Below are 18,020 nucleotides of genomic sequence, written 5' to 3'. Positions count from 1 at the left end.
TTAAAAGGAAGTGTCAACAATGTTCCATTATACTTCACCATTTAGCAGAAGCCCTTATACATTGCAGCTTAGATGGTGGGCGATTTTTACTTCCTGCCATCCATGTGACTGGTTTTCGCTCATCCCAACTGTGGAGCTTCTCCACTGCGGCCCACCAGCGGTGGAACAAACTCCCCATTCCTCTACACACCACTCAGTCACTGCCCATTTTCTGCTGTGGTCTGGAGACGCATCTCTACAGATCACACTTTAACACTACACTCCTCATTGGGGCTATCCCAAATCTAGCAGCACTTTATTGTAACACGTGTACCTTGTGTGTTGATCTAGTACAGTGTGTTACACTTGTATCTTCATCTAGCACTTTCATGTTGTATTTCGTATCTGCTGTAAATCTTGATGTTGTAGCTCTTCACCATCTCTCTTTTAATCCTGCCTCACTTCTAGTTTATGACTTGCCATAACTTTACTGACTTACTAAGTGCTTATTATGGGAACTAGTCTTGATGTTCATGGCCATGGATGACTGATACTTCGTGAGAATTGTACCTTATCTGTCCTGCGTTCTGTGTTGTTCTGTGTTTACCACAACCTTTGGATGTGCACTTATTGTACGTCACTAAAAGTATCTGCCAAATAAACAGCAATGTAATGTACATTCCTTTACATGATATCACATTTATTTGGCACACCCTTTCATCCAAAGTCACGTACAATCAGTGCATACCGAAGGTCATTGGAACAACTACAAAACGCAGATCGGATATGATACATTCCTTTTACATTATCCTTTACCCAGCTGGCGATGTTTTGCTTAAGCAGTTCAGTACTTTGCTAAAATGTGTATCTGCCATTCTCTGCTTGGGGATCAAACCCACAACCTTGATACTACATAGCTGCTTCAAGGTGAAACATGGATGACCAACTTCTGGAAAATTATTGGGTGGAGTACATCCGTCTGGTTCAGTGCGACACTATGAACATAATTTGTATTGCGCAACGTGCAATTTGTTAAAAATTGTTAGACTGCGCCCCAAAGACAACAACAGGCTGGAATTTCAAAATCTCATAAATATAAAAAGCAAAAACTTGAGTTTGACAAAGGGCAGGCAGCATGCTCTGTCAAAAATCAGAAGACAGTTTACAGTAGGTCTAATTTTATTACCTGCCCTTTGTCCTGCTAATTAAATGTGGATTGACTTTAAAAATGTACTGTCGTCTGTATTGAAAAAACACAATGGCTCAATGATGATCACTCATTGACTTTTACGTGTTGGTCTCATGTTTACTGAAAGACCAATACGCAATATTTTTTCAAAGCAAATTAATATTGTAAAAATGACATCCAATTTTTGATATCCAATTAAATCCATCATTTATTGAAATGAGACTAATGTTCCACAATGGGAGTTATTTATCCAAAAAACTATAGGGCCCTTATAGTGCTGGTAACTACAGGTAACAAAAGAAGTCAGAAATCTTTAGATGTCAGTCAAGTGATGCATGTTCCATGTGCTGAAGCAAAATGGATCTGCAGAAGCTGAAAGCCTGTTTTTGCTGGGTTCATCCATCCCTGCTAGGTGGCAACGGTGGCTGTCTACACTTTCTTTCTCGCCTGTCTGATTGGTCGACAGTTTCTTGACCCCGCCCAGGGCTACCCTGGACACGATCTTGACTTCTACCTGCCAGTCTTCACCCTCCTCCAGTTCTTCTTCTACTTTGGCTGGCTAAAGGTGAGAGTGAGCGATACATCCAGTCAGCCATTTTGCAGATACCTTTATTCAGAACAGCTTACAGTGTAAGAGACCATCAGTGCACCTGCCTGAGTTACATGGGCAACAGTGCCAACAGGCTTCCCAGACCTATATTGGGCAAACTCCTAAAAATGTAGCTCCTTTTAGTTCACTGTACCATTTTAATAGTGTTTTATAGGGTCAACAATCGCCGATTTCCCCCAACCCCCCCACCCACCCCCCCCTACGATTGACAAGGGAGTCAGTATGCAAATCGGGTGTAAATCTAAAAGGGGAACTTCACCCTGGTTTGATGTTATCATATTTCAATGTCAAGCTCTTCTATCCTTCCACTGGATTTTAATAGTCGTACGTTTTTCCAAGTTGTGTTTGTCTAGATATCTTACTTGCCATGTCCTGCTTTCAAAACACACCTTTTTGACACCTTAGCTGTGCATCGCTAATACTCAGGCTGATTCTTCCAAGGCAAGAGACCCATATCTTGAAGATTACTATCTTTTAAATGTTTTCTTTTTTTTTACTACATTATCAATGGCCAGACAAAGTTACCACCAAAAACTGATGATTGATTTGAGGGCAAAGGTCCTCTCCGAAGGACTCAGTGTTGGTGAATCAGCATGTTTTGTATAGTTGTACGTGTGATCACTGTACACCGGGCAGCAGTGTAGAATAATGGGTAAGGAGTTGGTCTTGTAACCTAAAAGTGACAGGTTGGATTCCTCAGTAGGACACTACCGTTGTACCCTTGAGCAAGGTACTTAACCAGCATTGCTTCAGTATATATCCAGCTGTATAATTAGATACAATATAAATGTAATGTACAATGTAAAAAGTTGTGTAAGTCGCTCTGGATAAGAACGTAATGTAATCTCTGTTTGACGTGGGGGTTTGACGTATCACCATAGGTGGCTGAGCAGCTCATTAACCCCTTTGGAGAAGATGACGACGACTTTGAGACCAACTGGCTGGTCGATCGCAACCTTCAGGTTAGCTCACCTCCTCTCCAATCTTCCTCTCGTACGTCTTCAGTTTTCTGTCCCTTTTTTATTTTTATTTTTAACCTTTATTTCACTGGGAATTCCCTGTTGAGATTGAATGTCTCTTTTGCAAGGGGGGCCTGACATAAAACATAGAGTTACCCAACAAGACAGCTGGCAATCAAGCTCGAAACACCAAATGGGGAATGAGACAGCAGTGTAACAGTAATTAAAGAGCAGAGATTAAAATCAGGATACTTCAGTCACTGGGTCATGAATTGCGTGTCTAAAATCAGAAATTGATTGATCCTCTTCCTCTTCTCCACATCCTCTTTTGTAGCCATCTGTTACTCTCTCTTCCTCTCACTCGCCCCTTTGCTTCACCAGTGGACATGTCAGTCTAAGTTCAGCTGAGGTGAGGTCATGTTCATAAAGCTTTTCAGGGCAGGAGTGCTGATCCAGGGTCAGTTTTTCCCTGCCCGTGTCCTCACCTCACCCACTGTGAGCCGAAAGGCAGAACTGACCCTAGATCAGCGCTGTTGAATGCAGGACCAGCGCAGCCGGGTTCAGCCCACTTTATCTGAGCTCACTGCAGGGCTGTGACCTCCCCCCCATCCCTGTGCCTCTCCACCCCACCCCCCATCCACCCCTCCCCCAGGTGTCCCTGCTGACAGTGGATGAGATGTACGACAGCGTGCCGCTTGTGGAGAGGGATCAGTACTGGAACGAGTCGGAGCCCCAGCCCCCCTACACCGCAGCCAGCGCCGACCACCGCAAGCCTTCCTTCATGGGCTCTGCTCTGGACATCAGGTACTGATTAGCAGAGTGATTTGGTTGACTGATTACCAGAAGCCCATTCATTCTCTATGTAGCTGAGTGACGGCCAGCGACCGGAGCAACCGGCCAAGTGAACGATGAAAGTGGCCCGTAAAAAGCTGCCAACAGTTTATCTTTTTGTGGGCATTGCCCATCAACACCCAGTCAGAGTTTCGGGCTTCCTATTTCTTCAGCTGATACGATGCCATTCACTCATGGAATGGAGGTGCAGCTAAAAACTTAAAGGATGGGCAGCAGACTATATGGCAAATATGTGGCTTATTCTACCAAAATCACATTGACACCAAAACACACTGAGTTTTATGCACCACGAGAGAGCTGGCTATTGCTAGCGATCTATCTCTCTCTCTCGCTAGCAAGCCAGATAACATTAGGTATTGAGAGTGATAGAGATCGCTAGCTATGTACCTAACTGGTAAGAGAGATATAGAGATCACTAGCTACCTAGCTAGGCAGTGAGAGAGATAGAAAGATATATCATTAGCTAGCTAGCGAGATAGCAGTAACAAATAATAATTATCAGTCTCATGACAAAGCTATAGAAACCATATGGCAAATATAGGTATTTGATGCACTGTGTAATGCTGTCATTTCTCATCAAAAATGTGTAGCTGCCTGACACACTGGAGTTACACCAATCACACACTCACACACTGCAACACATTGGAGTTACACCAATCACACACTCACACACTGCAACACATTGGAGTTACACCAATCACACACTCACACACTGCAACACATTGGAGTTACACCAATCACACACTCACACACTGCAACACATTGGAGTTACACCAATCACACACTCACACACTGCAACACATTGGATTTACACCAATTACACGCTCACATACTGCTAACATGCTGGAGCTACACCAAATGCACACTCACATACTCCCAACACACTGAAATTGCACCAGTTACACTCTCACATAGTTGGCACACTAAGATTGTACCAATTACACACTAAATCTGGAGTACCGTAGTAACACACCCACACTCTCAGCACTTTTTAGCATTTCGGCCACCACATAACAAGATTTTCCATTCTTTCTTCATTTCGTGTTTCTAAACATGCATCGTTCAGCTGTTCACCAGAACCATCTGCAGCCACATCATTTAGTTTCACAACTACTAACCATGCAGCTATTCCATGTGACTAACCAGCGTGAGGATCTAACATTCCTCTTCACACCGCAGCTAAACGTTTGCCATTTCCCCCTTCTGCGTGGTTAGGTTCATGCAGCAGAGTTCTGAAAGCCGCACTCCTGTCCTGGCTGATATCCCATCCTGTCATTAGTAGTAGTAGTAGTAGTATTTTTATTCAGTCATCACACACAATACAATAAATATAAACAGTTTAGACAGTATAAACAAGTCAACAATCTATGTATGAGGTAGTGACTGAAAAGGCACAGGCAGAAGCATAATGCTTATATATGCCTATCCTACATTCTTATCAATTTAAGCTACCCTCCAAAAATAAACATAATAATAAAATAAAAATCATCATACATGAGCATGACCTTACATGTATGACCCAGCAACAGTGGCTGACCACTAGTGCCGTTTGCACAGTGGTTAACCATGTAAGTGACATAGTGGGACCCTATTGAGCTCCTTAGAAACGAAGGGGCCACTGTGTCACTGGCTGTTCTGTGGAAGCACCGTATCCTGCGTCTGTAACGAACGCTTCTATTTTTGAACGATAAGCTTGGGCGTGTCACAGCCTCCATGTTGGTTTAAACGTTTCCTGTTCCGGAAGCCCACACTTAATTCACAGGTGCACATTGCCAACAGAAGCATAACGTTACAGGCCCATTATTACCAAAGACCTGATAATGTGATGACCACACGTTTCATGAAACAAAACTGTCTTTTCTGAATAAAAATGTAATTTAGAAATAATTTTTCCTTTTTGAAGAGGACCCCCAAACCCCCACTTTGGTGAACGCCTGCTTGAAAGCAGTGCCTGTTTTTATGTGGAATAAAACCACAGGTGAGGAAAATATGTGGTGTCCTACGTGTTGGTTCTGACGCCATTTTGACCCTCTCAGTGTGCCCAAGGAAGAGATGGAGTTCCAGTCCAATCTGGAGCAGATCAAGGAGCACGAAGAGGCCAATCACTCGACGCCCCTCCTGGGGGGTCTGAGCCGCTTCCTGGGGGTCCAGCCCCCCAGTTTCCCGCGCGGCTCGGCCTCGTCGCGGGTCTCCCTCCTCCGCAGGCGGCCCGGCGCCCCGCTCGGCCGCTTCCCGCTCTACCTGCACCCGGAAGGTTCTCCGGCCCCGGGGCAGCCCTGCCACCCGCCGGAGCGGGAGCTGGAGCTGGCCTTCTCCTCGCTGCCCGCGTACGAGCGGCCGGGCTTCTACAGCTGCCCGCAGACGCCCATCCACTGCGCGCCCGCCGCCCCGCCCCGCCCCCGGCCCCCGCGCTGGCCCCAGGACTGGGACCGCAGCTCCTGCTCCCTGGCCCCGCCGGCGCCGCCCCCGGACACGCCCGGCCGCCCGCCCCCCACCTCCGCCTTCCCCTGGCTCGGCTCGGAGGGAGAGCCGCACCCCGGCCACACCTTCTGCTTCCCCGATCCCGCCCCCGAGCCGTGCCCCCTGCCCAAACTCCGCCCCTCCCAGGGCCCGCCCACCCGCCGGCCCCCGCCGCCCCGCCTCTCCCTGGACATCCCGTCCTCCGGCGACAGCCAGGCCGGCCCCCTCAGCGCCCGGGGCCCGGGGGGAGGGGTGGAGAAGGTGTTTTCCTTCACTCCTCCCTCCCGAAACCCCGCCCCCAGTGCCAGCGCCAGCTCCGGCAGCATCAACGCTCCCGGCAGCAGCAGCAACAGCATCGCCGGCGGCCTCTGCAACGGGGGCAGCCACGGCAGCTTCTGCAACCACGGAAACTTCTCCCCCGCCGCCGCCGCCGCTGCCAACCGGGCCAGCGTGGTGGGCGGGCCCGCCGGCATTAGCCCCGCCCCCTCCTCCGCGGTCTCTCCACCGGCAGCCACTCAGCAGCCCTCGCCCAATGATTCAGGGATCTCCCTGGTGGAGGGAGACCTGCTGGGCCCTCTGATGCAGGAAGGGGGGAAAGGTCGGGCCCCAGGGGGGAAGGACGCAGACTGAGGGGGAGGGGCTTGTCCTCGGCTATCTTCGGCACGCAAACCAAGGAGGATCCAACCGCTACCACAACTGCGTCAAATGTGAAAATCAGACATTCAGTCAGGGTAGCCATCCTTGGTCCTGGAGAGCCACAGGGCCTGCTGGACTTACTTACACAGGTAATAAATACCTCACCTCATTTACTAAGTTCTGAAATTGATTGCTGATCTTAAGGTGAAACCAAACCCTGCAGACCCTATGGTTCCCAAGGACCAGGGTTAGGGAGCCTCGCCTTAGATTCTGGTAAAATTTCCTGCACACTCCTGAGAATTGTCAGCTAGCATTAAAGGTACTTCAAATTAAGTATTTGTTCCCAGTTCAGACCATGGCTATGCCCATTTATACCAGCCACTCATAGAACAAATGGTCCAGTCCTTCCAGGTGATAGAGGCAGGAGTAGTAGAGTTCTGTAACAAGCTCAGAAATGATGTATCCATGGTTACCCGGTGCCTGCAGTCTGCTGGTTCTAAAGAGGCAGCCAAGGCCAGTTTTAAGCAGCTATTTCAGGCGCAGATCACATGACAGCCACAGAATGGAGAAACATTCCATTGTTTTACAGCCTGACCAATAGTGGTGCAAAGTGCAGGCAGAATTAAAGGTGTTGTTTAATTAACGGCTCTCCTGTGAAGTCTGTCGCATGGACAAGATGGCCACTTGCCTGTTTTTCTCATTCCCATTTCCAGTGGTGGAGCTGGCCGTGACACTTCTTTTTAGCGTAACACTAATTTGGTTTTACATCTGATCTCTGACGATAATCGCCATATTTAGAAACTGTACACCGTTCCTCAAAGCACTGCTGAAAAGTATCAAAGATCCGGTGCAAGCAAAATTGTAATTTTTGATGTTATAACATATACATAATTAACTACAGAAATAAACCAGTTACATCACTGCATCAAGTCTATTTTATTCAGCTGCAATTAGAATTTTCTTTTATCCTGAAAACAACAAAGTTCTTATACTGCCCATCCACTACTGGAGGACTTCAGCTTGTATCTAAACACAACATAACATCAAAAGGAAATGTTATTTTCCTGTTCATAAATTTACTTCATACAAATTAACATTTTTATCTTGTGGCTAAATTTAAGTTAAAATATAAGAAAAAAAGTAATTACACAAGGTATAAGTATCAGATCAGATTGTCTGAATCAAAATATCGGTTTCCATATTGTTCTTTGAATCATAAAAACACTTGAATCCAAATTCAATGTGTGCGTTTTCCTATAAAATGAAAACTGGTTCAAAATAAACTGTATTTAGTATTATGCTTCCCATACCAACAGGCTTTTTTCCCACAGCTAAAAAGAACTTGTTCAACACCCAGCTTAGTAAAAGCAGAGGTGTGGGAATTTACCGTTTGCCGATCCCTTCCCTTACGGGAAACAGTTTGGTGTCAAAACCTGGACCTGCCAAGAACTGAAATTCTTGCGCAACTCTCACATGGAAGCAGTGAGTGACATTAATATCACTGTTGGCTTGGTAAACTGCACTAGGCGAGCTGTAGCGTCAGATCTGCATTAAGAGCCCAGAACCTGTTTCGGTTTCACGACACCATGAGAACCATAAATAGGGACCTGTGATTGACTGCAACTGTCCAAATCCATCTGCATCTGCAATCAAGGCCTTGGAATAGGACGCCTACGCTAACGCGCACACACGCTCACACACATGCGCCCAGGCATGCGGGGACACGCATGCGCTCAGCCACACGCTCACACACATGCGCCCAGGCATGCGGACACACGCATGCGCTCAGACACACATACACACACACACACACATGCGCTCAGGCATGCGGACACACGCATGCGCTCAGACACACATATACACACACACATGCGCCCAGGCATGCGGACACACGCATGCGCTCAGACACACATATACACACACACATGCGCCCAGGCATGCGGACACACGCATGCGCTCAGACACACATATACACACACACACGCGCTCAGGCATGCGGACACGCGCATGCGCTCAGACACACATACACACACACACACACACATGCGCTCAGGCATGCGGACACACGCATGCGCTCAGACACACATATACACACACACACGCGCTCAGGCATGCGGACACACGCATGCGCTCAGACACACATATACACACACGCATGCGCTCAGGCATGCGGACACACGCATGCGCTCAGACACACATATACACACACACACATGCGCCCAGGCATGCGGACACACGCATGCGCTCAGACACACATATACACACACACATGCGCTCAGGCATGCGGACGCACGCATGCGCTCAGACACACACACACACACACAAGAAAAACAGGAGGACAAAGCTTCAGAATCCAGAGGGTTCAGTTTATTGATAAGAGTATATTTCCCGACTAAAACGCGTGAGCAGAGGGGCCAGGGCGGGCGAGCGTTAGCGTTAGCACCAGCTCCCCGCCTGCCCTGGACGGAAACTTTGATGGCTTCGCGGGGACGTCACTGCGTCGAGGAAGGAAGAGAGCGCGGGGCAGGGCTGCAGTGAATGAGTGAGGGATGATTGCAGACACACACACACACTCACAGGAAATGGCTAAATAGCGGGACAGAGAGAGAGAAAAGGAAAGGATCGCGGGTTTAGCTGCTGTCTTTGCCCAGCGTGTGCTTGTCGAACAGGTACTCCGCCATGCCGTTCTGCGGGGCGCCCATGCGCCGCAGGTTGGTCACCCAGTCCGCCAGCTCCTTGATGGACCGCACCTGCTCGTCCAGGTAGTGCGTCTCGATGAAGTCGCACATCTGTGGGAAAAGGAGGGAGGGGAGGGGAGGGGAGGGGGGGCAAAGATTAAAGGGCCTGTTCGCACCCTCAGTCGCTCAGGTCTCGAGAGCGGTCGAAGAGGCCGCCGCCCAAAATGCTCCGACGTGGTCGACCGAGGTTCTGTGACCGCGTTTTAAATACGGGTGCAAAAAAAATAAAATAATAAAACCCACGGAAAACTTCAAGGCAAAGGTTCGAGAGCGGGACGCATGCGCCTGGCAGAGTAAACTACGGCGGGTCTGACGTTACAGCTACTCCGCCTCCCACCGTCCGGATTTAACAACTACCTGACAGTGAGTGCTGGTCCCCGGCAGAATTACAACCAATCGTGGGGCAGCTAAAGCGTTAAGCATTTCCAGTGCTTTCCAGGAACAACAACTCGCCTGAAAAATCCCAACCCCAAGTGGAACTAGCGCACTTTCAGATCTCCTCAGCTGAAACCAGGATTTCCCCTGGTGGTTTTCAAAATTTACCCTGCATGCCCAACAGAAATGGGCGTTTCCCCCTGGGAGAGCTGACCGTCCAATCACAGCACAGAGTGCTCACTGTGCAGTAAAGTATCCGTTGGCAATCTGTGGTCTTTAATTCAACCTGTCAGCAATGTGCCTTACGAAGTACACTGTGTGACTAAAAGTGTGTGTGTGTGTGTATGCTCGTGTGAGTTTGTGTGTGTGTATGTGTCTGTGTGTATGCATTCTTGTGTGTGTGCGTGTGTATGCATTCGTACGTGCGTGTGTGTGTGTATGCATACATGAATGTGTGTGTGTGTGTATGTGTATGCATTCACGTGTGTGTGTATGCATTCGCGTGTGTGCGCGCGCATGTGTGCGTATGCATGCGTGAATGTGCGGGGTACAGTGGGGACTCACATGGGGGTCGTTGTGTTCGGAGCACAGCTTGTGCAGGTCCAGCAGGGACTGGTTCACACTCTTCTCCAGCTGCAGGGCGCCCTCCAGAGCCTCGACACCACTGCCCCACTCGTCCCTCTCCGGCTTCTGTAGCACACAGGCACAGGCACACACACACATTTACACGCTCTGCACGTTCACTCACACACTTCACAGACACTGCACACGGCCACACACAGTACACACTACTTGTACATACGATATATGGTTTGTCACATTTCTCTCTCTTTCCCTTGTTAAATCATGAGGGGCAGCCTTACAGAGCTCCAAGTGTGTGTGTGCGTGCGAGTCTGTTTCCTGATTCTCCCACCTGTAAGGCTGAGCGAATCTCCTTATTCATTGTGTGTTTATATGTTGTACATGTTTGTTTTTGTTGAGTTGTTGCTCAGACTCCTTGATTCTGAATTACATGACTCTTTTAGCTTGCTTTTCTGTGTCCTTGTTTGCCACTGTGGGTCCACATGACTGTGTTCTTTGACTTTGACCTTGAGTGTAGCTATCCCAGTGCGTCTGGCACTCTGTCTGGCTTTCTGTGTGTGTGTGTGTGTGTGTGTGTGTGTGCGTGTGCATACATGCACAGGGGTGTATGATCGCATGTGCAGGTCGCTGTCTTTGGGTGCAGTTGATAAGAGCCCGAGTGGGCAGGACAGCAGTGGACTGGGAGTGTGCAGATAACGGCCTGCCCCTCGCTCTTTGCCCTATCTGCCACTTGCATTACCACACACCGTTAGAGCGGACTCAGTCCCACAGTCACATGAGCACACAAACACGCAAACACACCCGCGTACACAGACTCACATATACACACTCACACACACACACGCATACACCCACACACAGACTCACAGAGAGATAGACAGACTCACATATACACACACACACACTCAAAGACACGTCTGTATCACAGACTCAGACACATTACACACACACACACTCACACTCACACTCACACTCACACTCACACTCTCTCTCTCTCACACACACACACACACAGACACACAATCTCTCGTACCCGGACGTCCTGCAGGAAGATCCTGCCCCCTCTCTTGTTCTGGAGGTCCATCAGCTTCTCCGCGTGCTCGCGCTCCTCGTGGGACTGCTTGCGGAAGAACTTGGCGAAGTTGGCCAGGGCCTGGTCGTCCCGGTCGAAGAAATACGCCTGCAGCAGAGCGGGAGAGCTCAACGCCCATTCAGCACTATGGGAGATCTACGCTACACATCGGGACAGACGCCGCAAAGCTCGCCCAGCATCCCACACATTGGCCATTAGCGGAAAGCTCAATGCAATGACCGCACAGCATCATGGGAAATAATCTCCACTGTGTGCACTGCACTCCATCATTAAAAGGGTGTGACACTGCCATTGCACCGTTAAAGAAGATCCTTAACCTGAATTATTTAAACATCGGAAAGATGCGCGAATGTTAAAAAATGCATGTGAAAGGATGAGCTTGTGTGAATAGGACCTTGAGGAACAACTGCATCTGCTACGGTTTAAAAAGGGTTCATGCAGGATGAATCAGCATGGCTCAACAATGGGCGATACTCTGACTAACCTATGACGTTAAATCAACTCTTTAAAATAAATTTTTTTTAAAAATTGTTATGAACTCTCCTCCACACCAGTTTTTCCATCTCCAATTCTTCTTCCCTCCATCTGTCTATCGTTTTTCTTCGTCTTTTCTTTTCACGACTCCTCATTAAAGCATACTTCTCCCTCCCTCCCTCCCTCCCTCCTCACCATGGACAAGTAGACGTAGGAGGCATACAGCTCCAGGTTGATCTGCCGGTTGATGGCGGCCTCGCAGTCCTGGTGGAAGTTCTGTCTCACCTGGGAACTCATCTTTCTGCAACACAAAGACCGCGCAGAAAATCCACTTGTGTTCTTTCGCAGAGCAGGTCAACAGCGTGCAGGGAAAGCAACGAACAGAAAGCATCGTTGTGTGATTATACAGCAGCCACGCGCCAGTTAAGGACACTGTTCTGCGCTTCGCTTTAACGCAGAGAGAAAAGTCTATAACTGATACCCCTGTACACGTCCTTCTCCTCCTATTTCACTCACAGGACACTTTGCTCCGTATCCTAAAAACCGTGGACATTTATTCCCACCTTATAGCCGTTCCTATTTTTTCCCTAAAAAGATACCATTTTTAAACCGTGGATTTTTTTCCGCTTTTGTGCGCTTGGATCGTTCTACTTTTTATATTCCGTCTTGCCGGCGGATAATTCAAGGGACCCAGAAGCGGAGAGAAAGCAAGCCATACCTGTGACAGTGCAACGCGTTTAATTATTCACAGGCCGACTACCTTTGGAATCGGGCAATGTTATCCATTTGAAACAAGAACTTCTAAAACATACCTCAGGCACTATGCAACACACTCGATCACATCAACATAACTGCACAGAGCAACTGGGGTCATATCTGGAGCAGGTACAAATACGAATATTGAAGAAATCAGTTTTTCCATACTGTTGAGGCAGTATTTACATTGCTACAGGGCGTTTGAGCTGCACTGCCGAACTACGTGAGGAGTGGGAAATGTTAAACAGACGCGAGTAAAGCACACGATGCGGTAACATTGTGTACAGTCATGCTACGTTGCGACAAACATGACCCCGGAGGCACACCCATGCCCAATCGCTCATTCAATAACTGGAATGAAAAAATCCACTTTGTGACGCACTGCATAAACCACTGGGCACTCCCTCACGCGCACTGCAGGCCCGATTGTAAACACATGCGGGCACGCAGCTAACTAATACAATGTGCCGCCATTACTGAAACAACCCGCAACACGCAGAAATACAGCGAACCCGTTGCCAGACAACTGGCAATGTATTTATCTATCACGCAACCCGTTGCTTACTGCTATTCAGTCGGTTTATCTCTCGAAGAGGCAAGGGCCTGGCAGAGAGATAACGAAACTACCCCCGGTCAGGCTAACGGTAGTTATGTTACAAGCGCTCTGAAATAATGACTTTAACTAGCCTCTACACAACCAGTCTATTCAATTGCCCTTTTTAAATACTCATAATTTTGCACATGAACAAACTACACTTATCTAATTATCGCGTCTCGTTTCGGCTAGTTGCAAATGACGGAACGGTATATACACAGAAAGGTAATTAGCCTACACCACGTTGGAAATTCATAACAATGGCTAAGGGTTAGCTTCTCAATATAAAAGCCAAATATTGTCGCTTGCTTTCTTAGCACTATATAAATTAACCTCCGTTGACTTTATAAAATACTAAGACAAATTCAGTTAATTGACCCGAAAGCAAATTAACTTCGGTTGCTAGCTAAACATTAGTGTAAAATAAATAAGGCTGTACTTACCTTGTAATAATGCCCTTCAAAAAGACAGACGCTATATAGTCAAGCTAGACACAATGGTCGTTAATTTTTTACACGGTTTTAAAATGTGAGTCGATAGTCTCGAGTCCGCTCTTCAGCTAGCTAAAGTTTTTGATGGCGATACACGTAGCGATAAAGTAAACAAGGTAAATAGTAATTAGATGTATTAGGAGACGGTAATTGGGATGCCGTTCAAGCACTGTTGAAGCAGGTAACCCTCAGACCGAAGAAATAAACGACTGTGGGCAGCTTTCTGTGTCCTATACGACATATAGCAGCGCAGGGAGGAAGCGGAAGTAGCAAGGCACCTCTCCAGCCTATCAGAACACACAGACACTGACGTCACACTGATTGTAGCGAGTGGTTTCTGGACAGTTGTAATCCGATTCCGTCTGAATTTTGAAGTAGGCAATTCGCATTACTATTCTACTGAGCTTTATTATTACTAGAGTAAATTAGTTTACGTTTGCTGTAATGTGTTGGTGCCTGGCTCCCTCTAGGTTTTCTTTCTTAAACTTCCTTTCTGATTAATGTCGGCTTCTTTATCCCGCGGAAAGATAATGAAAAATTGTTGACAACATAGCCCATATTTCACAATGACAACGCAGTTTTATTTGCCCATGCGAGCAAGCACCAACACAACTTCCTGTTTATACAGCGCAACCTCAGGCAAGATTAATTCTGATTCATGTTTATTTCCCGAACTTTAGGATAAAGACGTCTGTGAAAAATATAGAGGTAATGTTAGCTTGTTTACCTGGTATCATAAATGAGTGGATGGTGAATGAGATCCAGATCGTTGCACTTCAGGTTCAAGGTTACTTTCTTTTGATCTGAAATAATTGTCGACTATCAGCTTTTAACCTCGCTCGTGTGTCTGTATCGGTCTGTATTGGACACAAAGCGGTAGTTAAACACAGGTTCATGGAGTATTGGATTTTTGCTTCTTTTACAACAGAACAGTATTGGATGTTTTATTTTTAAAATTTTTTTAAACGTCTGTACAAGAAGGGGGGCTTTTTTAAAAAGGGTTTATCCTGCTAGTGACAATATTTCACACAGCACACAGTAATAACAGTGAAGCATTATTTGTTCTAAATACTGCATTTTCCCTCCTCCAAACTGGTTGTTAACCCTTATTTAATCGTTTCTGTTGGGATAAAAATGGATATCCAGAGTAAAAACATCAGTTCTTCAAAAACTTTATTAACCTTTTGCCATTATGTTTACAATACAGGGCTAAACCCACAGTATGCTTTCTCTTGGCATTGATATTGAACAAGCAAGTCCGCACAACTTTCATTAACTGATTAAGTAAAAGTTTTAGCAGATTCAGTGAACTGACATGAACATACACAGTAAAATGTCCAGTGTTAATTCAACTCTTTATAGATAACATTTGGTCCCACATTCCAGAGGGGGACCAAATGTTATCTGTTCAGAATTGAATTAACACTGGGCAGTTTACTGTGTATGTTCATGTCAGTTCAATAAATAAACAATAACTATTTATATCAATAGTAGTGTCTGATAGGTAGCCATGAAAGTGCCTACATCAGTGTTATGGAGACACACAAGCAGTAAAATGTCAACAAGTGATGACTTGCTTTGCCATGACTTGCCTCCTGAAGTTATATAAACATTAGCTCAGTTGATGGAGTGAGTCAGTGACAAAAGTTAATTAACTTCCACGAAAAAGATGTGAAATGAAAATCGTTCACATTTCTTGTGCTGTATGCCACACTTTATCAGTTTAGCCTTTTAGCATTAAAAAGGACGAGAGGTGTGACGTAAGATAAGGTGCCGTTATATTTGTATGTTGTCTCTAGTCTCTGGAAAGCTCATATGTTTTGACACTGCACTTTCAGGGCATATTGGTCAAGAGTCTACTGTACTAATGTTCCAATTCTGGGATTTATCTCTCACATAAAACTCAGCTTCTGTGTTACCTTCATGGCAAGAGAAGCAGACAAGCATTATTCTTGAGCCCTGCACAAAGTAATGTTCTTTGAGCATCAAAAATTTTTTTAGGGCTATGCACATTGATAAATTTTATGCAAATATTATTTGATAAAGAGTTAACTTTCTCTGTGACCAGTGGGGAAAAAAAAAGTGCCTATTCACTGCTGAGTCATGGAGGAATCCCAGGTGAAGTAATTACAAAGATTCCACGCATGTGCATTTCACTTCGCAATTGCCATGACATCAGATCCTGTGTCCTGGACATCTTGAATACATTATTGTATCTTTGGAGGCCAGATGAAGGAGTGGGATGTGCTGTTTTGTTTATTTATCATTGACAATAAGTTATTGACTACTGTAACATAAAAAGGCAAAATGTGAATTCTCAATCGCTGACAGTGCAAATACTCAGTGTATAATTAGAAGTGAAGGATTGCTGCTGTACTGGTTATGCCATCTGTCGTGTATGCCCAACCCTGCTCCTGGAGATCTGCCATTCTGTTGGTCTTCGTTTCAGGCCGAATTTCACACACCTGATCCTACTAATCAGCAGATCAATGGTATCTCTGGCTGTTGAATGAGCTGTGCTTCGTTAGGGTTGGAGGGAGAACCTACAGGACAGTCGATCACCAGGAACAGGGCCGGGCAGCCCCGGTGTGTAAATGCTCAGCCCTCGCTGAGGACACTGTGCGTCAATGCTGTTGCGAATACAGGGGACCCGAGTGGTGAGGCTTCATAATGCAGGAATCATGACTGGAAATGAAAAAAAAAGGATAAGTTAAGTGGGGGCGATGGGGGAGTTGAGAGAAACCCCCCCCCCCCTCCCAATTACCATGCATTCCCTGGACCAATGTTGTAGAATCTTATCAGGCCCCACGCCTGGGTGAATTCTCTACCGTTTCCAGTAGCCATTCTGAATATGGCGGCCGATTCTAAATTTAAGTGGGTACATTTGAATAGCTAATGGCGCTGTTTGTTTATTTATTTAACAGGGACAATGAATGACAATCAACATTTCAGTTTCCACATCGATGTAAATGTTGCCAGAGTTAGCTAATGAGCTCCTTTTCATCCATAGTCCCTGGGAAGCTCAGGACAAATAAATGACCTAATGTCATCACTTGAGCAAACACAACAATGCCAATAAAATGCTTCAATACATTGCAGAGATTAGAGCAATACACAGAAACAATTAAAAATATTTTTAAAAAGGCATGGAGTATTCGGTCAGTTTCTGAGCAGTTTCGCAGTTCGAGAGGGCACAGAATAGTGTAGGTGCAGCATATCTGAGGCAGAATGGTTATAGCTTGAGTCTCTCACTGCTGCAGTCATTTTCACATGCACACTGAAGGTTTTCCAGAGCACGGCATGCGAAAACCTGATCAGAGTATAATATTTCACATATAGGCACAGAGGGAGTCAGAATAAAAGCGGTGCTGGGGGGGGGGTGATGTTGACTGGGCTGACACTGCGGTGTGAGACCCGAGTTTCGTCACAACGGGCAGAGTACAATAAGCGTACGTGCGCTAGTACTTCCTATGGAAGTACAGACGAGGCTGTTTAGAAATAAGAGCGTTTTCTTCCTCTGGGGTTTGGAGAAGTCCCTATGACACAGTGCGGTACAGTGGAGACACAAACGCAACGCCAAGGAGGAAAACAAATATTACTGTAAAATATTCCACCAAATATAATTCAATATATTTTCTCTCATTTTTTCTATTTTGACTGAGTCCCCATGTGTATGATTATTTTAATTTTTTTAAATGATATCCATATGTGCCTGTCTGTCTGTATGTCAGCTGGTTAAGTCTTTCTTTTTGGACTGTTTCACTTGAACTTGTAAAATAAAATTCTCTCAAAAAAATATTACTGTAAAAGGTGTTGTTTCTGCAATTTCTGATAAGCACAATTCCGAAGTCAGTCAAGTTTTAAATTAAGCGATTGAACAAATGTTTCTAAAAGGATTATGACCTTGTGGTTGATAGACTGTGGACCTATTCCCAGATATTTTAATTGCCATGACAACACTCCCGTGGTTTACTGTATGTGCCAACCCCAACTTCCTGTTTCTGTCCAAACTTGCTGAGTCACGCAAACTTGATGACGCACTGTGGGACTCCAGTTTCATAATGAGCGTCGTGTGATTGGTCTGCCTCCAACTCTGCAGCGCCGCACCGGCACCGTGGCTTAGCCTAATACACTGTGCGCGACCAATAGTGTCATGTGTGGCAGAGTCACGCCATTTTATTTCCCCTTATTCTGGAGTTAAGCAATAAATAAAAACCAAGGAATAACCAAA

The 18,020-nt window shown here is 46.2% G+C and overlaps 2 protein-coding genes across 4 annotated transcripts in view; one reads left to right on the top strand and one right to left on the bottom strand.

Moving 5' to 3' along the window:
* best1 (bestrophin 1) overlaps nucleotides 1-7,297 on the top strand; it is a 15,658-nt gene extending 8,361 nt beyond the window's left edge. For all 3 annotated transcript variants that reach the window (XM_035396126.1, XM_035396129.1, XM_035396128.1), the window contains 4 exons: nucleotides 1,581-1,733; nucleotides 2,660-2,740; nucleotides 3,390-3,541; nucleotides 5,626-7,297. In XM_035396126.1, coding sequence (XP_035252017.1) covers nucleotides 1,581-1,733; nucleotides 2,660-2,740; nucleotides 3,390-3,541; nucleotides 5,626-6,679 — 1,440 coding nt within the window. In that variant the 3' untranslated portion in view covers nucleotides 6,680-7,297. The remainder of the gene's footprint in view (nucleotides 1-1,580; nucleotides 1,734-2,659; nucleotides 2,741-3,389; nucleotides 3,542-5,625) is intronic.
* A 1,733-nt stretch (nucleotides 7,298-9,030) lies between these two features.
* LOC118215390 (ferritin, heavy subunit) lies at nucleotides 9,031-14,023 on the bottom strand. The gene is made up of 5 exons (XM_035396130.1): nucleotides 13,742-14,023; nucleotides 12,143-12,248; nucleotides 11,414-11,560; nucleotides 10,363-10,488; nucleotides 9,031-9,474 (listed from the first exon to the last, which is right to left on the bottom strand). Exons 2-5 carry the CDS (start codon nucleotides 12,242-12,244, stop codon nucleotides 9,316-9,318), a joined length of 534 nt encoding a protein of 177 aa, XP_035252021.1. The 5' UTR covers nucleotides 12,245-12,248; nucleotides 13,742-14,023; the 3' UTR covers nucleotides 9,031-9,315.
* Nucleotides 14,024-18,020: the final 3,997 nt, after the last annotated feature.

Source organism: Anguilla anguilla, chromosome 16 (assembly GCF_013347855.1).
Source record: "Anguilla anguilla isolate fAngAng1 chromosome 16, fAngAng1.pri, whole genome shotgun sequence".
Taxonomy (NCBI): Eukaryota; Metazoa; Chordata; class Actinopteri; order Anguilliformes; family Anguillidae; genus Anguilla; species Anguilla anguilla.
This window is presented reverse-complemented; position numbering and strand designations above follow the sequence as displayed.

Excerpts from the sequence above, each read along its gene's own strand:
- LOC118215390 (XM_035396130.1), bottom strand. The coding sequence starts at position 12,244 with ATGAGTTCCCAGGTGAGACAGAACTTCCACCAGGACTGCGAGGCCGCC. Across the intron at positions 10,489-11,413 it reads TCTTCCTGCAGGACGTCCGG|AAGCCGGAGAGGGACGAGTG; the intron begins GTACGAGAGATT and ends TGTGTGCTACAG. Across the intron at positions 9,475-10,362 it reads CCGAACACAACGACCCCCAT|ATGTGCGACTTCATCGAGAC; the intron begins GTGAGTCCCCAC and ends CTTTTCCCACAG.